The 25,167-nt window shown below is 40.4% G+C and overlaps 1 protein-coding gene across 3 annotated transcripts in view; it reads left to right on the top strand.

Moving 5' to 3' along the window:
* The first annotated feature begins 3,164 nt into the window (after window positions 1–3,164).
* Window positions 3,165–25,167, top strand: part of birc2 (baculoviral IAP repeat containing 2) — a 35,403-nt gene continuing 13,400 nt past the window's right edge. Inside the window, exons 1-3 of one of the 3 annotated variants that reach the window (XM_060825779.1) lie at window positions 3,165–3,477; window positions 13,019–15,039; window positions 15,429–15,528. In XM_060825779.1, coding sequence (XP_060681762.1) covers window positions 14,148–15,039; window positions 15,429–15,528 — 992 coding nt within the window. In that variant the 5' untranslated portion in view covers window positions 3,165–3,477; window positions 13,019–14,147. The other 2 variants (XM_060825777.1, XM_060825778.1) reach the window with 2 other exon arrangements.

The raw sequence follows: 25,167 nt of genomic DNA, 5'->3' as shown, positions 1-25,167 counted from the left end.
CGAGGAGTTGAGATGTTAGGCAGACTGTGAAAAGTTATTTTATTCATTCGTTTGATGGAGATATTGACAGCCACGTCAGCATTTATTGCGGATTCCTAACTGCTCTCTGGGCAATTAAGAGTCAACCACATTGTTGTGGAACTGGACTCACATGTAGGCCAGGCAAGGATGTTGGTTTCCTTCCCTATAGAATATTGAGAAAAGTCATCTGGTTCACTAGTGATCAGCAATGGATTTGTGGTAACTATTAAACACTTAACTCAGATTTTTATTGAATTCAAGTTTCACCACTATTGTGGCATGATTTGAACCACAGTCTCCAGATTAACAGCCCACCAATACTACCCCTAGGCTGACTCCTCCTTGTCTGTGGATACAACTTTGTCAGAGTTCTGCAATGCATAATATGAATTTACTAACTGTAATATCAAACATGGAGGAAGTAGATCTTTACAGTGGTGGATGGGATTAGATAGTGATTAGATGCCAATAGTTAATGGCAGAGGCATCAAGCAAAGAAACAAGTCTCTACAACTGGATCCTCAGCTTTCTGATCCCCAGCTTTCTGACCCACAGACCACAATCAGTGAAGACAGGTAATTACACCACCTCTGCAATAACACTAGAATCTTCCAAGGATGAGTCCTCAACCCCCTACTGTACTCCCTGTACACCCTCTAGTGTGTTGCAAAATTCCAAATGAACGGGCCTCTACAAATTAATTAAAAGCACCACTGTAGTGGAACGAATATCTAACCATGATGAATCAAAATACAGAAGGGAGATAGAGGTCTTGGTGACGTAGTGGGTGCAATGAGAATAATCTCTCTCAATGTCAGCAAAACTGAAGAACTTATCATTGACTTCAAAAAGGAAAGAGAACATGCTCCCATCTAAATCAACAGAACCGAGTTTGGGGGTGGAGAGTATCAAGGTCCTCGCAATGACGATAATAGACTACTGTCCTGGACTTCCAAATAGATGTGACAGTCAAGAAGGCACAACAACACCTCTTCTTCCTCAGGAAATTTGACATGTCCATTAGTACACTAACCAACTTCTACAGATGTCTGGGTGTATAACAGCCTGGTATAGCAACTGCTCTGCCCAAAACCATAAGAAACCACAGAAGGCGATATTCAAGCCCAGATCATCACGGAAGCCAACCTTTCATCCATTGACTCCATTTACATAGCTCATTGCTGCAGAAAAGGTGCCAACATCAAGGACCCATCACACTCCGATAATGATCTCCTGCAATCTCTTCCAACAGGCAGAAGATACAGAAGCCTGAGTACACACACCAACAGGTTCAGGAACAGCTTCTTCCTAGCCGTTATTAGACTGTTGAATAGACTGTCTAGCCTCAAATAATGCTAACAATGATCTTGCCTCACGTATGTCCTGTTCAATGTAACCTGTAAGCCTCTGTTTTGATCTGTACATGCTTGCTTACTATGTTCTTCGTATTCTGCTCGTAAACAATTCACTGATTTATTGTCATGTGTCCTGAGATACAATCAGTCAAAATGTGTAGAAAAGAGTGAATGGCAATATAATGTACATTTGGGAAAGCAAAATCAAGAAAACAATTAGAGTAATATAAAACCTCCCAAAAAATGGGAAACTAAATGGGAAGATTTTTAAAAATTTCTCTCATCCACATATTTTTACTTTTGTCTTGAATAAAGCTTTGTTAATTTTGAAAATCTCTCAAAAGGGAGGTGTATTGTTCAGAGTTACATCAATGCCCCCCAGCTAAGTGTATATCAGATATTAAACTAATACTTTATGGATAAAGTTTGCATAACCATATCACATAACACTTCCAATTTGAAATTATATGCATTGCAATACAGTTCAATTATTTTCACAAGTATGTACTGCACTCAGGTATCTAACCTTACTTGCAATTTACATGTTATATTTAAAAATTCATGTTAAACAATATGATGGGTGCAAACACTTCAGATAAAAAAATATATGCATGGGATGTGGGTAATACAGGCAAAGCCAACATTTCTTGTCCATCTCTAATTATCTTTGAAGTAAGGAGCCTAGTGGTCCGTTTAGGGCAGCTGAGATTGGGTAAAGGACATTAGAAAACCGGATTTTTTTTTACAACAATCAATACTAGTTAAAAACCGAGAGAACTGTGGATGCTCTATGTGGAATATAGGTAAATTAATGTTACTTCTGCAATTATAATTGATTATACAAAAGCAAATGAACTCACACCAGTGTGTAATTGTTTCAGCCAAGAGCTGAGTCAACAGGAATGGAAACTATGTGGAGGAAATGCATAATTTTTTTTGTATTAGCTAAAAATGTATGCAAGAAAGAAATGGGACTGCAAACCAATGGTAGAAATACAAGCACTAGATAAAATGCTGTGAAGAGAGGCAGTTAAACTAGAAATGCCTGTATAAACAGTAGGTATAAACATCTGTTTCCCATTTTTACAGAAACACAGGAACAAACCCCAATTAAAAGAGTCTTAATGATAAGATGCTGAGAGGGGCTGAACAGATGGAAGGAGTAGATAATGGTAAGGCAAAGATGTGCCCACAGCAGGATGAGGTCAAACGGCTTTATGAGGCCAGGAATAAGCATTTTGTCACAGACAAGGCCGGATAAGACAAGCGATAAACAGCAGTAATGGGTACCGGTCTTATGGAAGTGGAGGATGTAAACAGGGGGAGAACAATGAAATTTTAAAAAGTAGGAACTAAATTATATAAATATTGAGTATTTTTTGAATTCAGTGTGTTTTGTCCCTGCCTTGTGCACATCACACCAACTTGCAAGTGTGAAATAAATGACACTACTGATTCAGATCTTGTCTCGGACTGAAATTATTGAAGTGAGTGAGCTTTGTTTCTCACACTCTAAATGAAAAATAAAAACAGAAGTTGCTGGAAAAGCTCAGGAGGTCTGAGAGCATCTGCAAAATCTGTCCAGTGCTCCTTTCTCAGAATCCTACCTTCAGTGATGGTTACTGCTTTTGAGACTAGGTTTACTAAGTTTCACTGGTTAACATCACGGTATTTGAATGTACATCCTCAGCCCGTTATCTGAGTGAGATGGCACCAACCTTATTGACATGTTTGTGGGCACAGGCTGTATCAGTGAAGGATTGGTGCCGCGTCATCAGCTTACATACCCATTCCTGAAAGAAAGAAAAAACAAACCAAGGTTGGAGAAACTCGGCATGACTGCGGAGGGGGAAACAAAGTGTACGCTGAGGCTCCTGTGACCCTTCCTGCCAAGTGGCGTTGGCATAAGCGGGAGGCCAGGGCCAGAGAATCGACTTTACACACCGTCCTTCTCCTTTCCGCTTCGCGGCTGGGGGGAATGAGACAAGGCGGGACAGAGGGGAAACCTGAGTGAAACTAGAACTGAAACTGGGGCTTTGGCGGCGGAAAGTCCCGTGTCGAGGCCAATCAGCAACTGCCAACAGTTTGAAAAATAACCCTGGTGAGTGGGCGGGAGGAGATCGTCCGTTAACGATCAGCGCGAGGTTCCCGGACTGTGAGGGAGGGAAAGAGAAAAAAAAATCGAGTGAATTCTCGGAGTGCGAGGTGAATCAAGTAATCTTTGATAACAGGAGCAGTCAGAGAGACAGTGAGTATACCTAGCTGTTAATGGCGGAGTTTAAATCGGTGTTTTTTTTGTTGGTTGAAATACAAAATGGCGGCTCTGGGCCGGGCCTCGCCTCTTTCCGCACTTTCCATATTAGTCCTGGCTGCTGCTGGGCCGAATTCAAGGAATTTCTGACTCATTTGCAGATATTGGGTCAAACGGAGTTTTTTGGAGTTAGATCATTTGCTTGTCAGCCCTCGTCCAATTCACGTTGCGTTTAATTTTTGGTTTAACTCGGGACCAACTGTCACCTTTCAGGGTAAGTCGTCTGGATCTTTCCATTTTACTGCCCAGATCCTTTCTCTGTTCGTTGTCCGAGTTTGTGTAGACGGGACGCGCGATTCTGGAAAGACTGTTAAAGGTATTTTAGCTGATCTGTTCACAGACTGGTGTGGAACGGGTACGGTTTGAACCTGGACCTTCTGACCTTCATGACACTGAGCCACAGGAACCCCCTAAAACAGATTTGCCTGCTGCAGGACTCCAACTTGTTAAACTTGTGTTAATGCCCTGGAATTAGACACAGTAAGATCCAGACTTCGACATATGTTGCGATTTCTTCAGTATGGAGAAAGTGAGGATTGCAGATGCTGGAGATCTGTGGTGTGGTGTTGGAATAGCACAGCTCCTTCAGTGTCACTAGATCAGAGCTTTATTACCTCCTTAAGGACATTGGGGTCAAGCCACAGCACATGGACTGCATTAGTTTCAGAAGGCCCCTCAGTAGGTAAAAACAATGATTGCAGATGCTGGAAACTAGGCCCCTCACTACCACCTTCTCAAGGGCAACTAGAGATGGGCAATAAATGCTAGTACATTTGTGACATTCACATCTTAAGAGTGAATTGAAAAAGCTATGTGAAGCTGATTTTAAACCTTTGTGGGGAGGGGGCATGTTGGGGCAGTAATGAAGGAGGGAGAAACTGATTTTAACAGGAGCTAGGTACTGTTTTGGTACAGGCCTGGAAGGGGTGTTTGCACCATAATTCAGTTCAAAAGCAGTCTGAATGCAAGCATGTTTAATTTTGTAGCTGAAAAAAAAGTATCAGTCACTATATTAATGTAACAAACTTTTAACAATGGGGTGAGATTATTTTAGGGGTTCATTTTACATGATGAAGGTAAGACACTTATCACTCAGCTTTGGAAGTATGGTTTACTGCTTATATGTAATAAAATTGCATTCTGTATGTTGAAGATCAATCCACTTATAATATTTTGTTGTTGTGGAGTCATAGAAATGTACAGCTTGGAAACAGGCCCTTAAGTTCCAACTTCTCCATGCCAACCAGATATCCAAAATTAATCTAGCCCCATTTGTCAGCACTTGGCCCATATCCCCCAAAATCTTTCCTGTTCATTTTTCTATCCTGATACCTTTTAAATGTTGTAATTGTCCCAAACTCCTCCACTATCTCTGGCAATTCATTAGTTTAGAGAAATTTGGCTTGTTGAAGTTTTAAGCTGTTAAGAGATAAGTCACTGACTTTAAGTCAGTGTAACATTCTGTTGTTAGCATAAATGGAACTACAAAAGTGTGCAAGTATTGGTTTAAAGATGGCAGCAGTTAAATTTGTAAATTCAATAAATATCTGAAATTAAGAGTCTAATGACCGTGAAACCTTGCCAATTGTCAGAACAACCCACCTTGGTTCCTTCCTTTAGGCAAGGAAACCGCCATCATTTCCTGGTCTGGCTTAAATGTAACTCCAGACCCACAGCAATATGGATAACTGTTAACTGCCCTCTGAGATATTAGGGATGGGCAACAAATGATGGCTTAGTCAGAAGCACCTTCATCCGGTGAATGAATTTTAAAAAAGGGCTGCACCTAGGATATATTGGTTAAGTTACACTTCCTGATAAAGCTGATTTGCATGATTCAAATCTAGTGTATTCCCTGAAACAGCCACTTTACTGGAAAATATTTTTTCCCCGTATATTTACAAGTGGCAATCTGACAGTTTTGGTTATGGCAGAAATTTGGAGGAAACGTAAAAAAAAATTAATTGGGATTTTTTAAAAAACCCAAAAGTACTATGGATGCTGGAAATTGGGAATGAAAACAGAAATTGCTGGGAAAACTCAGCAAGTGTGCAGAGAAAGCGGAGTTGTCATTTTGGGTCCAGTGACTCTTTATTTTTTCTTTTATGACAATTTTTATTTTTGATTTTAATAAGGATGTCCACTTGTAAGAAATCTGATTTTAAAATGATTGAAATTAGGAGAATTATTCCATTTCATGGTAAAGTCTTTATAGTCTGAGGTCCATAGGGCTGCTTTTCTATTAGCGATGCAATTGATGGCGGTTTAACATGAGTGGTCATGCCTCATGCGAGGGGAGAACTTGAGAAGGATTGACCTTCATGGTGTATCTTCAACCTGTGGGAGCTTTACTAACTTACCGGTTCACAAGTGCTCAACTGAAAGATATGTTTTTAACTCATTGCTCACACTTCATCCAAATTCTATTTCTGTTAGCAATTTTATCAGTGGTGGTTTCGTATTGCCATCCACTTTTGAGAGCAAGACAAAGAGGTAGTCCCAAGCCTTCATCAGCCAGAAAGTGACTTGAAACCGTGTTGGAGCTGCATACGAGCCAACTGGCTCACCAGCTCCCATAAGTTGGCATGATTTGGCGATGCTGGTATTAAACTGGGGTGTACAAAGTTAAAAATCACACAACACTAGCATATAGTCCAACAGGTTTAATTGGAAGCACTGGCTTTCAGAGCACTGCTCCTTCATCAGGATATATTAGGAAAGAAAACGAAAAGCTTTGCTAAGGAAATGGATTTTAAGGACCACGTTGGAATGGAGTTGTGTGCCAGAATGAGTAATGAATGAGATGCTGGACAAAGTTGGGTGTGGTGGAGAGAGGAGGTGATGGGGAGGAATTGTGTTTTTTCCCATCCTGCTACTTTGTGTGTTCAACCCTACAGTTTCTTCATTCTTCAAGGTTCGTTCCACCTTAAACCTATTCATGAAATTGATTTCCACCAAGTTTCCAGCTTATATTCCAAATTCCAAACTCTGAAATATTGACCCAGAAATTCTGATCCAGGTCAGAAGCCTGATTGGATGAAAGATTTTGATCATTTCTACTCTGAAATTTCCTGAACATAAGCCTCCTATTAGGAAAACAGTTTGAGACCAATCCAGAAAACATTGCAGCCAACAGTGGAGTTAATGAGTACAGAAGTTCCTCCCCCCATCAGTAAGTGTGAAGTATCCACAGTTTAAATGTCCAGCATCTACTTGAACAGCTGCTGTGAAAAGATAAGTATATAATGGAAGGAAGTGAATGGCAGGTGGGCAGGTTGTGATGGATGTTCAGTTACCTAGATTTTAGTAAAGCATGTTTCTACTTATAATTGCTTTTTTTTATCTTGTTATCTGGAGAGAACACTTTCAGTCTAACACTTGGTTAAAACTGAACTATGCAGAAAGAATGAAAATAAAAAATTGTGGATGGCTGTACATCTGAAATGAAAACATTAAAATACTGGAGAAACTTAGAAGGTCTGGAAGCATCTTCGGAGAGAGAAGCAGGGTTCTAAAGAAATCATTTGTCATGCCCTCGCTGGGTAGCACACTGGAAATCAAACCCCATTGTTCCTGGGGTTGTCACTAAAGCTTTCAAAAATTTTTTATCTAAGTATGCAAAGTTCCCCCAGTTTTCCTGTCAGACTCCGATTGACAGAACATATGGACCAGATTTCTAAACTAAGAAACATTTTTTTCATTCATGGGGTGTGGCATCTCTGCTGAGGCCAGCATTTATTGTCCAGAGGACAGCAAGAGTCAACCACATTACCATGGGTCTGGAGTCACATGTAGACAGGACCAGGTAAGGATGACAGATTTCTTTGCCTAAAAGAATTAGTGAACCAGAGAATCAACAGTTGTGTCATGGTAGTCATTAGACCCTCAATTCCAGATTTTTTTATTGATTTCAAATTCCACCACTTGCCATGGCAGGATTTGAATGCAGGTCCCCAGAATATTAGCTGAGTTTCTGGAATAATAATCTAGTAATAATACCATGAGGCCAATGCCGCCACAATGGGCTATCAGCTGTCCATAGATAAAAATCTGACACCCTTTTAAATCCCCCTATGCATATACAGACAAGCAAAAAAAATCTTTGCTATGGGTGGAGGGAACAGTATATACTGGGTAAATAATTTGATTACACACACCCACCAGATTTGATTGAGTGTTACTTTTGTATGCTCACAACTTCACAGGAAACACTGAGTGACTGGTTAAAAAATTATAAAGTTTGACTTGTTGGTTAAAAGTAACAGCTCACAGCAAATGCTGGGAGAAAATAAATAGGCTTTCTTCAGACTTTAGGATTTTTTTAAAACTGGTCTGCCTCTTCATCAATTGGAAGGCTGATCAGTATCATCTACACCCATTCAGGAGACGATCATACAGTTGTTGTCAGGCTGATGGCCTTTGGCATCTGTAGCTGGTCACAATTCCACAAACCAATCATCAGCCTGTTGCTGACCAAACGTCACTTTGTTCACAGTCTCCTGGAGTTGCCTATCTGTGACCATCATCTCCCAAGGCTTGAACAAAGCAGCAGTATGAACACCACTCTCATTGGGTTTCAGTAACCTTTGAAAAATATGATCATTTATTATGGTCTCTATTCAGTCTGCAACCAAAATCAAGTAAATTTTTTTTAAAAATATGGTCACATGCTGGACTTGACGCATTAACTTTTGTTTCTCTCTGCACAGACTGAGAAATAGATTTATTCACTTTGGTGTGTTGTTCTTATTTTGGTTAATCAATTTGTAACATGAGATACAGAAATGCAATTAAGGGGAGGTGATTCCTTGTGCAACTAATCCAGCGACTTGGGTAATGTTCTGTTGGCCATGTTTTAAATCACAGTATCATTTTTATAATAATGAATGCCATGGGACTTCAATGTAAGCACCTCTGACTAGAGTTAGTTGGAATCGGAAGGATACTCTCCCATAATTGGAGACCTGTCTGGCTTAAAGAAACACGGTTGAGGTTATTGGAAGTCTATCATCTCTATTCTACAATGCTTTTGTTGCAGTTCATCAGGGTGGTGTCCTTGGCCCTGCCATCCTCAGCTGGTTTGTTGATGACCTACCCTTCACCATAAGGTCCGGAGTAGAGATGTTTGTTGATGATTGCACAATGTTCACCATTCGTGGCCTCTGGTACTGAAACAGTCAATGCCCAAAAGCATCAAGATCTACACAATATCTGGTTTTGTGCTGACAAGTAACATTCATGCCATGCAAGTGCCAGACAATCTCTCTTTCCAACAAGAGAGAACGTAGCCATCGCCCCTTAATGTTCCATGGTATTGCTATCACTGAATTCCGCCACTACCAACATCCTGGGGATTGCCATTGATCAGAACCAGAGCTGGACTGGTCATAAGAACATAGGACATAGGAGTGGAAGTAAGGCCATTCGGCCCATCGAGTCCACTCTACCATTCAATCATGGCTGATGGGCATTTCAACTCCACTTACCCGCATTCTCCCCATACCCCTTAATTCCTTGTGACATCAAGAATTTATCAATCTCTGCCTTGAAGACATTTAGCGTCCCGGCCTCCACTGCACTCTGCAGCAATGAATTCCACAGGCCCACCACTCTGTGGCTGAAGAAATGTCTCCGCATTTCTGTTCTGAATTTACCCCCTCTAATTCTAAGGCTGTGTCCACGGGTCCTAGTCTCCTTGCCTAACGGAAACAATTTCCTAGCGTCCCCCCTTTCCAAGCCATGTATTATCTTGTAAGTTTCTATTAATCCTCACCTTAATCTTCTAAACTCCAATGAATACAATCCCTGGATCCTCGGCCGTTCCTCGTATGTTAGACCTACCATTCCAGGGATCATCCATGTGAATCTCCGCTGGACACGTTCCAGTGCCAGTATGTCCTTCCTGAGGTGTGGGAACCAAAACTGGACACAGTACTCCAAATGGGGCCTAATCAGAGCTTTATAAAGTCTCAGTAGCACAACCCTCTTGAGATAAAAGACAACATTGCGTTCGCTTTCTTAATCACAGACTCAACCTGCATGTTTACCTTGAGAGAATCCTCGACTAGCGCTCCCAGATCCCTTTGTACTCTGGCTTTATGAATTTTCTCACCGTTTAGAAAGTAGTCCATGCTTGTATTCTTTTTTTCCAAAGTGCAAGACCTCGCATTTGCTCACATTGAATTCCATCAGCCATTTTCTGGACCACTCTCCCAAATTGTCTAGATCCTTCTGCAGCCTCCCCACTTCCTCAGTACTACCTGCCTGTCCACCTAACTTCATATCATCAGCAAACTTCGCTAGAATGCCCCCAGATTCGCTAGAATGCATCCAGATCATTAATATATAACGTGAACAGCTGCGGCGTCAACACTGGACCCTGCGGGACACGCTTGTTACCGGCTGCCATTCCGAAAAAACCTTTTATCCCAATTTTCTGTCAGACAGCCAATCCTCAATCCATACCAGTAGCTCACCTCGAACACCATGGGCCCTCACCTTGCTCAGCAGCCTCCCGTGTGGCACCTTATCAAAGGCTTTTTTGAAGTCTAGATAGACCACATCCACTGGGTTTCCCAGGCCTAACCTACTTGTCACCTCTTCAAAGAATTCCAACAGGTTTGTCAGGCACGGCCTCCCCTTACTAAATCCATGTTGACTTGTTCTAATCCGACTCTGCTCTTCCAAGAATTTAGAAACTTCATCCTTAATGATGGATTCTAGAATTTTACCAACAACCGAGGCTAATTGGCCTATAATTTTCCATCTTTTGTCTTGATCCTTTCTTGAACAAGGGGCTTACAACAGTGATCTTCCAATCATCCGGACTTTCCCTGACTCCAGTGACTTTTGAAAGATCTCAACCAATGCCTCCGCTATTTCCTCAGCCATCTCCCTCAGAACTCTAGGAGGTAGCCCATCGGGGCCAGGAGATTTATCAATTTTAAGACCTTTCAGCTTTTCTAGCACTTTCTCTTTTGTAATGGCAACCATACTCAACACAGCCCCCTGGCTCCCTTTAATTGTTGGGATATAACTCATGTCTTCCACTGTGAAGTCTGATGCAAAGTACTTATTAAGTTCTCCAGCTATTTCCTTATCTCCCAGCACTAGGCTTCCAGCATCAGTTTGAAGTTATGTATTGAAAGAAACTTTTACTATCATTTCTAATATTACTGGCTAGCCTACCTTCATATTTAATCCTCTCCTTCCTTATTTCTCTCTTTGTTATCCTTTGTTTGTTTTTGTAGCCTTCCCAATCTTCTGATTTCCCACTGCTCTTGGCCACTTTATAGGATCTCTCTTTTTCTTTAATACATTTCCTGACTTCCTTTGTCAGTCATGGCTGTCTAATCCTTCCCCGGATAATCTTTCTTTTCTTGGGGATGAACCTCTGCACAATGTCCTCAATTATACCCACAAACTTCTGCCATTTTTGCTCTACTGTCTTCCCCGCTAGGCTCTGCTTCCAGTCTAATTTCGTCAGTTCCTCTCTCATGCCCTCATAATTACCTTTATTTAACTGTAACACCATTACATATGATTTTGCCTTCTCTCTTTCAAACTGCCGACTGAACTCTACCATATTATGATCGCTGCTTCCTAAGCGTTCCCTTACTTTAAGATTTTTTTATAAAGTCTAGTTCATTACATAGCACTTGGTCCAGAATAGCCTGCTCCCTTGTGGGCTCCATGACAAGCTGTTCCAAAAAGCCATCCTGTAAGCATTCCATGAATTCCCTTTCTTTGGATCCACTGGCAACATTATTTACCCAGTCCATCTGCATATTGAAGTCTCCCATGATCACCATGACCTTGCCTTTCTGACATGCCTTCTCTATTTCCTGGTACATGTTGCGTCCCTGGTCCTGACCACTGTTATGAGGTCTGTACATAACTCCCATTATGGGTTTTTTTTGCCTTTGTGGTTCCTCAATTTCACCCACACAGACTCCACATCATCCGACGCTATGTCATTCAGTGCCATAGATTTAATTTTGTTCTTAACTAACAAGGCAACTCCACCCCTCTGCCCACCTCCCTGTCTTTTCGATAAATTGAAAATCCTTGGATGTTTAACTGCCATTCTTGACCTCCCTGCAACCACGTCTCTGTGATGCCTACTATATCATAATCATTCACGATGATCTGTGCCATTAGTTCATCTGCTTCAGTCATGTAAGTACTGTGGCTACAAGAGCAGGTCAGAGGCTAAGAATCAACCTAACTCATTTCTTGATTTCCCCAAAGCCTGTCTGCCATTTACAAGACACAAGTCAGGAGTGTGATGGAACATTCCACAGTTGCCTGGATGAGTGTGGCTTCACCAACTCGCAAGAAGCTTGATGCCATCTAGGACCAATCAGCTACCCAACTGTTACTTTTGTCACAAACGTTCATTCCCTCTACCACTGACGTTCTGTAATGTGTACGATCTATGAAATGCACCCCAGATATTCACCAAGGTACTTTAGACATCACATTCTAAACCCATGATCACCATCATTTAGAATGATGGGAACAGCACCACTTGCAAGTTTCCCTCCAAGACACTCACTATCCTGACCTGGAAGCATATCGTTATTTCTTCATTATTAATGGGTCAGAATCCTGCATTCGCTCCCTAATGGCATTATGACTGTACCTGCACCAAATCAACTTCAGAAGTTCAAGTGATTGCACATCTTTGTCAAGGGCAGCTGGGAATGGACAAAGAATGTTGAACCAGTTAGTGATTACCACATCCTCTGAGTGAATTTAAAACAAAATTTGCAGTCATTGTGAAGTGGTTAACAGCCCTGTAATTTGATAGTGAGTAATTTTGTCAAGATAAGTGCATTTCAGAATTGTAGAGTACAGAGAGGCCCTTTGGCCCACCAGTTTGTATTGCCAAAAATGTGCTAGTGTCTATGCTATTTCTATGTTCCTGTACTAGGCCCATAGTTTTGTGTTCTGACATTTTTGTGCTCATCCAAGTACCTTTTAAAGATTGTATGGGTTCTTGCCTCAACTACTCTCCCACACAGTGCATTCCAGGCCCCCTTCACCCTGTTGGTACAAAAGATTTTGCTCTCATCCCCTGGAAAGCTCTGGGCTTTCATGTTAAAGTTATGCACCTTGCAATTGACCTTTCAGCTAAGAGGCACAGCTACTTCCCATTCACCTGGCCAATACCTCCGAACCTTGAAGTATATTGGATTATGTGTAGAGTAATGAATTTTAACGGAAATATGCTTTAAAAGTATTTGATTATGTTGTGATGCTTGTCAGAATATTTTTGTGGTAGAATCAAATTTTTTGCTGATTACCTTATTTTTCCTATCATTTTCAGGTTTCTTTGGAAGATCGTGATAGGATTGCCCATTGTTGTTTTTCCGTGACATTAACTGTTCCAACTATGAAAATATACCAGTTTTAAAATTTGTAACTTAACTTCATAATGGCGGGCTAGACGCTCATGGGCACATTACCTTTTTTGGAAGGAGCTTTGTTTCTCTTTACTATCAGTTTAATCCTTTTTTTTAGGGAATACCTGCTACCATGTTAAATCATAATCCTTGCACTGATCATAGTTTATGAAATTCCTGTTTCCTGTGATCTCTTAATTTTTGCAATGCACCATTAACATGTTAGAACAAAAGCCTCTTAGCCAATGTTTGTCTGGTAATATAGCAAATAAGAAAGAAATGAAGAAAATTAAGATATGGATTTGTATCAACAAAAAATTTTCTTCTCTTTTGGAATTAAATTCAATTACATGAGCAAAGCCATCTCATAATTTTGGATATTAAAATGACAATTGCAACTAAGTGCACTGTCCTGAATGTTCAGATGTTCTGTTCTGAGTTTTCAGAATTTGAGGGGACTAAAAAGAGCCTCAAATAGACAAAAATAAATTTTAAATTTGTTTGAGTTTCTAAATTTTTCAACCAACATCACTAAAGCAGATCACTTGGTCTTACTCTCAGGCCTGTGGGACCTTGTCTGCCATGTTTCCCATGTTACAAATTATAACATTTCAGAGCTACTTGGGAGGATCCAAACTTACTTACAGTTAATGAGGTATGTCAGTCTTTTTCTTGGCTTTCTTCTTTCTTTCACAGAATTTCCTTTTTATTATGGATCTCTTTAACTCCGAATCAATAACTCTGAATCTTAATTTGCTTGAGCGGAAACCAGACCCTGAGCTTCTAGATATTCTTGTTCAGCATGCTGCTAAATGTCAGCAATGTGGGTTTCTCTTTTAATGGGGATGTTTTAACATTCTAATGATTTCAAAGTTGCCTAGGTTTGGGTTGGATTCATAGCTTTACTATTTAATTGCAGTCTGGCACACACCATCCACTCCCATCTATCTGACACCCAGTCTGACTTTAAATTTAGAAACATTTTTGTTTTGAAAAGCTGTTAACAAAGCTCCTTCCAAAAAAGGTAAGCCCTTATCCTATGAAGTACTCTTCATGAATATATTACAAAATCAGAATTTTGGCTACTTCAGAATTGGCAGAGATCAAGAACTGCAATATGATTTAACCTCAGAACTTTACCGAATTTCAACATTTGCACACTTTCCTTCAAACACTTTGGTGTCTGAAAGGAGTCTTGCACGTGCTGGATTCTATTACACTGGTGTCAGTGATAGAGTGCAGTGTTTCAGTTGTGGAATCACTGTTGACAACTGGCAAGTGGGTGATAATGCTTTTGAAAGACACAGAAGATGCAATCCAAGCTGCAGTTTTATTCAAAGTCTGCCTTTAGTTGAGCACTTTTCAGTTCGCTCCACATTTTCTCCACCAAGTGCAACCTCTTTGCAATCATCCTTTCGTGAAAATGGAGCTCAGATTGGATTAGAGTGTAGCAATCCTAGTGATCCAGGTGTCTCCAGAAGTGTGGAAGATATTTCTCATCAATTGAGATATCCGCAGTATAGTACAGCTATGTGTAGTGAAGAAATGAGACTGCGAACCTTTCAGAATTGGCCCTCTTATTCTTCTTTAATTCCTGCAGAGCTAGCCAAAGCTGGATTTTATTATACTGGTGAAGAAGATAGGGTTGCATGTTTTGTTTGTGGTGGAAAGTTAAGTAATTGGGAACCTGGAGATCATGCATCATCTGAACATAGAAGACATTTTCCTTCATGTCCCTTTGTTTTGGGGAATCCGATGGGCAATATTCCAATGAGTAATACAGAATCTCAAAGACTAGAAGAAAGGCATGGAATGGTTCGAGCTGTGCATCCACGACATCCTGAGATGCAATCTTATGATACTCGACTACAGACTTTTTTGAGATGGCCGGTCAGGAATTTTATTCAACCTGAACAGTTATCCAGAGCTGGATTCTACTATGTTGGTAATTTTGCTTTTTATGATTTATTTCACTCATAAATATTGCATTTAAAAATGTAATTAGAGCATCCAAATGTGACAGAAACACTGTTTTCATGTTTCGAGATTATTGGGTCATTTTAGCATTTGGGTCGGGGGAGCAAAGAGCTGACAAGATAATGTTATAAATTACTTATAAATGTTATTTTAATTGTTCTTAATTTGTAAATTTGTGCAGGTATATTGCCCATTTGTTGTCCATTTTTCAAAGCCTTGTTAGGAATGATAATACTTTCTTTTTACTATTTCTGATAACTTTTAAAAGTTCCTTAATAGAAAATTACTTAATTTACTGATACTGCAAAATAGTCTCGAAACATAGTAGAGAATTGACTGTATCTTGTTTAACTCTAGGGCAAAATGATGATGTGAAGTGTTATTATTGTGATGGTGGCCTGAGGAGCTGGGAGGCTGGAGATGATCCGTGGGTGGAACATGCAAAATGGTTTCCAAGGCAAGTTGCTCAGATGAGCTTTTAAACAAATATATAGGAACATGTTTCAAGAGAACAGTTGAATATCAGTGTTGAAAAAATTATCAACATGCTACTTTATTTCATGATTGCAAGTCCTACATGGATAAATTGTTTTGAGCTTAACTTTAATTTATATTTATAGATGACCCCTAATTTGAGGGAGAAAGCATTACCTCTTGCCACAAGTTGATTTCTAAGACAATAAGAATAGGAGTAGGCTATTCAACCTCTCCAGCTTGCTTTGTCTTTCAATAGTATTGGTCATGATACACATCCACTTTCCTGCCTTTTTCCCCATAATTCTTGAATCTCCTATTGATCATGAATCCTCTATCTCAGCTTTAAATATACACCACGACTGTAACTTCACAACTTCCTGTGTTAAGGAATTCGAAAGATATTCAGTCTGAGAGAAAAAAAATTCCCCCTCATCTGAGTCTTAATTGGTGCCCCTTTATTCCGAGACTATGCTCTCCGGCCTTAGACCCTCCTATGAGGGGAAACATCCACTTGGCATTTACTCTGTCCAACTCCTTCAGAATTTCTGGTTCAGTAAGATCACCTTCTAAATTCTAATGAGAAAAGACTTGGCATATTTAGCCTTTGTTCATAAGATAATCCCTCCATACCAGAGATTATCTTTGTGAACCTCGCTGAACTACCTTCAATGAAATATCTTTCCTTAAAAATAAGGGACCAAAACTGCTCACAGAACTACAGATGTTGTCTCACAAACACCTGTACAGTTGCAATAAGACCTCCCTATGCATATATTCCAGCCCCCTTGAAAAAAACAGCCAAGATTCTGTTAGGCTTCTTGATTACTTATTTGCACTTGCATGTTAGCTTTCATGCACAAGGGAGTGTGAATAGTTCAAACCTTTTTTTTTGTTAGCTCTGCAGAAATACAAGCTTAAAGTCTGAGTTTTTATGGTGATAAGCCTGTCATGATCACATTATACAGCATGCACAAAAATTGAGGTATTGCTATGAACAAAACCTATTTTTTTGAAAATGTTTTGTCTTGCACTCGACAGAATGATTTGTAAGAGTGCCAGTTCAGGGGGAGACCAACATGTGTGCTGTATGAGAGCAGTGAGTTGACTGTTTGGTATATGGATTCTAGTCAAGGCATTGCCATGGTGAATGCACAAATTAATTGACAGCTGTGAAGCTTTGTTTAAATTTTAAACCAGGTTGTCATTTAATTCATAGGCTGTATACCCGAAAGACTGCGAAATCATATCACAAAACATGTCCCTTAAATGTCTGAAACAAACAAGGTGTGCTTGCACAACAGAGTCCAAAATTTAGATGTGAAGTCAACATTTGCTGGATAATCCTGTGTGCAAAGACTTGCACTGGCAAACTATTTAGGATTGTCAGTCTGGCTCACAGTGTGAGTACTAGGTGTAACATATATTCATACTCTTGCCCTGTTTTAACTGAACAAAACAGGTGACAGCCATTCACTGGCTCATTTCTCAGGACAATGCACTTATCTTTCAAAATTTTGATTTGTTTATACCAAGATACAGTGAAAGGTATTGTTTTACATGCTATCTAGGCAATCATACGTTACGTAAGTATATCAGGGTAATATGGTGAATATAGTGTTACAGCTAAAAAGAAGATGCAGAGAAAGATCAACTCTAATAGTGGTCGGTTCAGAAGCTGTTGTGGAGAATTGTGGGGAAGAAGCTGTTCTTGAATTGGTTGCTACATGTTTTCCATCAGGCAGCAGATACAAAAGTTTGAAGCAAGTATAACTGGCTTTGATTATGTTGGCTGCTTTCCTGAAGCAATGGGAAGTATAGACAGAGTCAAGAAATGGGAAGACTGGTTTTTGTGGTGGACTGGGCTGCATTCACAATTCTCTAATTTCTCTCTGCCTTCGGAAAGTAGTCCCCAAACCAAGGTATACATCTGGATTTCTGTGGTGCACGTATAAAAATTGGTAAGAATCATTGTGGGTATGTCAAATTTCCTTAGCCTTCTGAGGAATGAGAAGCGTTGGTGTGATTTCTTCTGCCAACATGGACAAGGGCAAATTGCTGGTGATGTATACTCCTGGGAAATTGAAGCTCTCATTCATCTCCACCTCAGCAGCATTCTTCCAGACAGGAATATGTCCTCCACTCCGCCACCTGAAGTTGATGACCAGCTCCTTCATTTTGCTGACGTTGTGGGAGAGATTGTTGTCTTTGCACTATGCCATTGAGTTCTCTATCTCTTTCCTGTACTCTGTCTCGCCACTGCAGTGGTGTCATCAGCTGTTAACCCCTCTTAATTAAACCGAACACCCAGAAAAGCTCACCTTGCCTCATAATCTGTTAAAATAAGAGAAATCCCAAAGTCCACTATGTAAAGAAAATAACATCAATTTTTTTAACTCTAAAGGTGAGCATTAAACAACAACTATTCACAACTCTAAGCCCCACACTTTCTCTTAACTGCTTTATTACCTGCCTCCAACTCGATAACAATTTGCTGTTCCAATAAGACACTTATTAAAATTATATCAACTTAATTTCAAAACCACACAGCTGCTATCATCTTCTGTGACTTTTCTGGCTGCTGAATTCCCTGGGTTGACGTCAGTGTCTTTTTGCTGCGAGTATATTTCACATGAAAGGATATCTTTGATAGAGAGTGTTTCTTAATTTCTTGGATCTGTCTTGATGGCAGTTGCTCTCTCCAATTTTCAAAATACCTGCATTTTCTATCCGCAACATCTGATTGTCTCATTGGTTCAATGTTGGCAAAACAATAAATTCAAACATCATCTGTTTCGGTCTTTTTTCATGTGTACGTTGATAACATCGACTCTGCCTTACTATTACTCTTTTGATTTCTTTACTGATGCTAATCCAGACTGCCCACTAATGAATGGCAGATAAACAATCAGAAATTTCCTCCAGTTGTATATAGCGAAAGCTAAAACCATTGTTTTGAACTACACTGTAAGTGCCATTATTGACTGCTTCCCTTAAGATAAGAATCTGCAATAATGCCAGCCTGGTCTCAACCTGGTATTATTTCAGCTCTAAAAAAGCTTCCAACCTAATTCATCTGATTATCTAATTTCAGCTCTAAAATGATCCAACTTCATGTCTATGCCAGCGTATCTGTTGCTGAAGCTCTAACTTACACCTTTATTGCTGCTGCATTTAAATATTCCAATATATGACTGCGTGCTCTGCAACATTTTAATTTATGAAGCTTGAGGTGGTCCAAAACTGCTGCCCCCGTTTTCCCAGAATCCTAAATGTTTTGGTGCTTACGGAAACCATTCAGCCCATCATGTCTGTGTAGTCTCTCCAAGTGGATATCATGACTTGCATCATTCTACTGCATTTGCACATGGATAATTAGTTAAATATAAAAACAAATGCCTTCTTGAATGCCTCAATTGAACTTGCCTCCATCACACTTACAAGTAATGCATTCCAGTCGTGAATCATTCATTGAGTTTTTTCTCATCATATTTCCTTCTTTTTCAGATCACTTTTATAAATCTGTGCCCCTTCCCCCTTTTATAAGTAGAAACTGTTTCTACATATCTACCCTATCATGCCCCTCATGATTTTTAAAACTATCAGATTTTCTCTTGACCTTCTTTCTAAGTGGGGCAGGTTTGACCTTTCAATCTATCCTCAGCCAGCATTTCTCATTCCTGTGTTTTCTCCAACGTGTTTAAGTCCTTCCTGTAGTGTGGTATCCAGAACTGTACACTGTACTCCAGCTGAGATCTAATACAGGTCATTCTGCTATAAACGACAGTTGCATTCCTCTACAACCCTGTGCTATAGACAGTTGCACTTTGGAAACCCTGTAGAAAATTGTGCTATCGCAGATCATCGTGGACAAATGGATATTGCAATTTTTCACGATGCATTATTCGTATTAGAGCCAGTTCAGGTGTCAAAGCGTGTTATACCAGAACGACTTGCAAGTGTTTTGTACAAGTTCAGCATAACTTCCTTGCTTATACTTGCCCCTATTAATAATGCCCATCTCAAGAAGGAACAGCGCTCTGAAACCTTGAGTTAAAGTTATCACCGTGATCTAAATGTTCACCCGTTGACACTGGATTTATTTGGTTCTTAAAAAAAATTAGATGGACCAAGTCTATGGAGCAAAATGTTGAATCCGTTTTGGTGGAGACCAGAAACAGTAAGGGGAAGAAGTCATTGGTGGGAATAGTTTGTAGGCCACCCAGTAATATTTCTACAGTGGCACAGGCAATCAATCAAGAAATATCGTGACGCATGTAAGAATGGAAAGATGATAATCGTGGGGGACTTTAACAAGCATGTTGATTGGCTGAATCAAGTTGGTAGCGGCAGTCTTGAAGAGGCGTTCATAGAACTCATCTGTGATAACTTTCTTGAACAGTATGTTACTGAACCTACAAGGGAGTGTGCAGTCTTAGATTTGGTTCTGTGCAACGAGACAGGTAAAATTAATGATCTCATAGTTAAAGATCCTCTTGGAAAGAGTGACCACAGTATGATTGAATGGCAGGTACAAATGGGGATGAAATAGTTTCATCTAAAACCTGGGTGTTAGTCATAAACCAGGGCGACTGTAATGGGATGAGGGAAGGAGTTGGCAAAGTTAGACTGGGAATTCAAATTATATGGTGGAACAAAAGAGACTTTTCACAGTGCTCAAGGAAAAGTATATTCCGGTCAAAAACAAAGGTAGCAAGGGTAGGAAGAGCCAGCCTTGGATAACCAAGGAAATAAAGAAAGGCAGCCAGATAAAAGCTCAGGCTTACAAAGTAGCCAAGGTAGTGGGAAACCGGAAGATTGGGAAAAGTTTAAAAAGCAACAAAGAGCCACAAGGTAAGCAATAACGAGAAAGGAAAGATTATGAATGCAAGCTAGCACAGAATATAAAAACAAGTATGGAAAGTTTACAAAGACATAAAATGGAAAAGGTTGGTTTAGGTGATACTTTGCAGGATGAGAAAGGGGAATTAACATTGGGTAATGCTGAAATGGCTGGGGCCTTGAATAACTATTTTGTGTTAGTCTTCACAGTGGAAGATGTGTCTAATGTTTCAAAGAATGATGATAAGGATATGATTGAGGGTGGGGGTGGGGTGAGGACCTCCATTCAATTGTTATCACTAAACGGGTAGTGTTGAGCAAACTTGAGGGTTAAGAGGTCAATAAGTTCCCTGGTCCTGATGGAATGCATCCCAGGGTGCTGAAAGGAAGCAGACGGTATTGTAGATGTGTTAGTGGTAATTTACCAAAATTCACTGGACTGGAAGACAATGAATGTCACGCTGCTGTTTTTTAAAAAAGGGTTTTGGCAAAAGCAGATACCTATAGGCCAGTTAGATTAACATCTGTAGGCAGGAAAATGCTCACAGCTATCATTTAAAAATATAGTAACAAGACATCTGTGTAAAGGGTTCCATCAGGCAGAGGCAGCATCGATTCAGAAAGGGAAGGTCACGTTTAAGAAACTACTGGAGTTCTTTGAAGATGTACCAAGCGCGGTGTTTGGAGGGGAACAGGTGAATGTTGTATACTTGGATTTCCCGAAGGCAGTCCATACAGTGCCATATAAAAGACTCCTCTAATTAGATAAGAATGCGTGGAGTTGTGGGGAATGTACTAGCATGGATAAGGGACTGGTTAACCAATCAACAGAGTGTTTGGATAAATGGGTGTTTCTCTGGTTGGAGATCAGTGTGAGCGGACTGCTGCAGGAGTCTGTGTTGGGATATATAAAACAAAAATGTGGAAGAGGAGACTAATTGCAACGTATCCAAATTTGCTGATAACACTAAATTGAGTGGAACGACAAACTGCAGAGAGATGTGGTGGGTCTGCAGAGAGGGTTAGATCAGTTTAGTGAGTAGGCAAGGGTTTGGCAGATGGGATGAATATGTTGGTAAATGTCAGGTTATCCTCTTTGGAGGTTAAAAATAATAGGTCAGAGTATTATTTAGATGGTGAAAGATTGCAGCATGTTGTTGTGCAGTGGGACTGAGTGATTCATACACGCACACTCCTAAAAGTAGATTTGCAGTTGCAACAGGTAATCAGGAAGGCAAACAGAATATTGGCTTTCATTGCGTGAGGGATTGAATTTAAAAGCAGGGAGGTTCTACTGCAAGTGGACAAGGTGTTGGCGAGGCAGCACCTGGAGTATTGGGCACAGTTCTGATCTCCTTACTTGAGGAAAGATATACTGGCTTTGGAGGTGGTGCAGAGGAGGTTCACAGGTTGATTTCTAACATGAAGGCATTACCCTATGAGGAGAAGTTGAGCCACTTGGGACTGCACTTGCTAGAATTTAGAAGAATGAGAGGGGATCTTAGAGAAACATTAAAATTATGAAAGGGATAGAGAAGATAGAGGCGGACAGGTTGTTTCAGCTGGTGGGTGAAACTAGGACTAGAGGACATGGCCTCAACATTAGGGGGAGTAGATTTAGGACAGGATGAGGAGGAACCGCTTTTCCCAGAGAGTTCTGAATCTATGGAATTCTCTGCCCAAGGAAGCAGTAACAGCAGCTTCATTAAATCTATTCAAGACACAGTTGGATGGGTTTTTGCATGGTAGGGAAATTAAGGGTTATGGGGATAATACAGATAGGAGGAACTGAGACGATTGATAGATCAGCCAAGATCTTAATGAATGGCAGAGCAGGCTCAATGAGCCAAATGGCCTACTCCTGCTTCAATTATTATGATGAGTCCAAACGTATATTCTTTGTTGGACTGGACGTGTATTGGTGTAGGAAATTCTTCTGCATGAAATTAAGGAATGCTTGCCCCCTCTGCCCTTTACAATTCAAGTATCCTGGTCTATGTTTCGGTAACGGGAAATTCGACGTTTCGGGCATAAGCCCTTCATCAAGGACTTATGCCCGAAACGTCGAATTTCCTGTTCCATGGATGCTGCTTGACCTGCTGTGCTTTACCAGCAACACATTTTCAGCTCTGATCTCCAGCATCTGCAGACCTCACTTTCTCCTCTATATTTCGGTAATTAAAGTTCCCCATTGTTATTTCTCTATATTATGGACATCCTTCTAATTTCCCTGCAGATTTGTCCTTCTGCATTCTTCCCACTTGCTGGGAGCCTGTAGACTATACTGAATGATGTATTTGCTCCTTACCTCGAGCCACATTGATTTAGTTCTTGAATTGAGTCATACAGCACAGAAACCGACCCATTGGTCCAACCAATCCATGTTGACCATAATCGCAAGCTAAACTAGTAGCACCTGCCTGCGCTTGGCTCACATCCCTCCAAACATTTCTTATTCATGTACTTACCTAATTGTCTTTTAAACTTTGTAACAATACCCATATCCACCACTTTCTCTGGAAGTTCATTCCATACACAAACCCCTCTCCTTGTTTCTAAAAAAATAATCCTCATGTCTTTTTTTAAAAATCTTCCACCCCTCACCTTTAAAAATATCCCCTGTAGTCTTGAAAACTCACCCTATATAAAAGAGAACTGCTATTCACCTTATCTGTACCACTCCTTTATTTTGTAAGCCTCTATTAAGTCAACTCTCAATCTCTTACGTTCCAATGAAAAAAGTTCCAGCCTCTCTTTATAACTAAAACCCATCATTCCCAGCAACATCCTGATAAATGTCTTCTGCACTCTCTCTCTAGCTATGACAGGGTGACTAAAATTGGACCCAATATCCTCTCACTCTAGCCCTGCAAGGCTACTGTTATCCAATTCTACCCGTCCTCCTTTCATTCCTTTCTTATACCTTGTATCTAGGAATCTTTAACACGAGTTCTTGCCCTTCCTGCAGTCAGACCTCCACTATCTTATTTCCACATGGTATTCAGCACTGTAACACGCCAGTCTAATTTATACTTCATGCCTTCATATACATGCACAGTAATCGTAATTTAAACTCATTATTTTCTCCATTAGTCCAATTTCACCCATTAACTTGTTGTTCAAAACAAGTACTAACATTTTGTTGTACAAAATGTCTGTCTTGAGTATTTGCAAACCTTGATATTCCATTATTCTCTCTAGGTTTCCACATCCCTTCTAAGTTAGCTAAAATTACACCCAGCAGTATTAGCAAAGCATCCCAGAAGGAAGTCAGTTCTAACCATCTTCAAATTTAACTTATCTGGCTTGTATGGGTGCCATCTTCCCCCAGATCCAGTTCCAGGAGTTCTTCCTGCATTATCTTTCCAACCATGCATTCATCTGCCTTATTCTCTTTCTAAACTCACTTGCAAGTGTCCCTGGGATTAATCTCAAAGTTGCTACATTTGTGGTTCTGCTTGTACCCAGCTTTCTAAATTCTGACTGCAGAACCAGGTCCCTCTTTCTTTCTTCCCAAATTATTGGTATCAATGTGGGCCATTATCTCTGGCTATTTACCCTCTCCCCTGAGTGTACTCTGCGTCTACGCTGTGACATTCTTGACTCTACACCAGAGGCAACGTACCTGAGAAGTCACATCTAAGGCAACAGAAATACCGGTCTGTTGCTCTAACTAATGAATCCCGCTCACATCCTTCCTCTTCCCCTTCTGTAGAGCCGAGCCACTTGTGATCCCAAAAAATGTAGTTCTGACTCCACTCCCTCATCAACTTCCAAAATAGAATTTCACTCATAATTCAGTTTTCTGAGGATTCCTGCATGTTTCTCTTGGATACCCATTCCATTTCTGCCTCCAGACCCCTGAGTTGCAGTGTGATCATGGAGATTCGCAATAATGACTTCAACTGCTGTTCGAGCTCTGAAATCTGGAACTCCAGTTTGTGCAGCTAGCCGCACATTCCACTTTACCAAGCTGGGTTGTCATGTTTAAATTTTAATTCCCTTACTTTAACTTTTATATCACTTGTATTTCTTTTATTTATGTTCTTCCCAACTTTCCCATATTGCTTGTGTTTCTCAATTAAATTCAATTATAGCTACTAATCAATGAACTTACTGGAAAAGAGTCAGAGACAAAAACCTCCTTTCTTCCCTTCACTAAACTCCTCATTCAACATGCCTCATTACTTACAGAAATCCTAATTCTCTTTCACCTCTCTGCTCAGTAATGTGCAGTGGCTCCTAATCATGCATTGATTTTTAAAGCTCTCATACTACTTTTCAAATCCTTACATAGAACATAGAAAAATACAGCGCAGTACAGGCCCTTTGGCCCTCGATGTTGCGCCGACCCAAGCTCACCTAACCTACACTAGCCCACTATCCTCCATATGCCTATCCAATGCCCATTTAAATGCCCATAAAGAGGGAGAGTCCACCACTGCTACTGGCAGGGCATTCCATGAACTCATGACTCGCTGAGTAAAGAATCTACCCCTAACATCTGTCCTATACCTACCTCCCCTTAATTTAAAGCTATGCCCCCTCGTAATAGCTGACTCCCTACGTGGAAAAAGGTTCTCATTGTCAACCCTATCTAAACAGCTCCAAGTGCCTGTTTTCAGTCTTCCTTATTTCTGTAATCTTCTCTAGTTCCACTCCCCCGAGTATCCCCAAATGCTATTAAATTTGGGTCTTCTCCACATCCTTACTTAGGTCACTGTGCCAGGTGGTGTAAGTCATATTTGCTGAAGTAAAGCCCCTGACAACTCTTCACCCC

Source organism: Hemiscyllium ocellatum, chromosome 6 (genome assembly GCF_020745735.1).
Source record: "Hemiscyllium ocellatum isolate sHemOce1 chromosome 6, sHemOce1.pat.X.cur, whole genome shotgun sequence".
In the NCBI taxonomy this organism is placed as follows: domain Eukaryota; kingdom Metazoa; phylum Chordata; class Chondrichthyes; order Orectolobiformes; family Hemiscylliidae; genus Hemiscyllium; species Hemiscyllium ocellatum.
The sequence above is the reverse complement of the archived record's forward strand: the minus strand, read 5'-3'. Positions and strand labels throughout refer to the sequence as shown.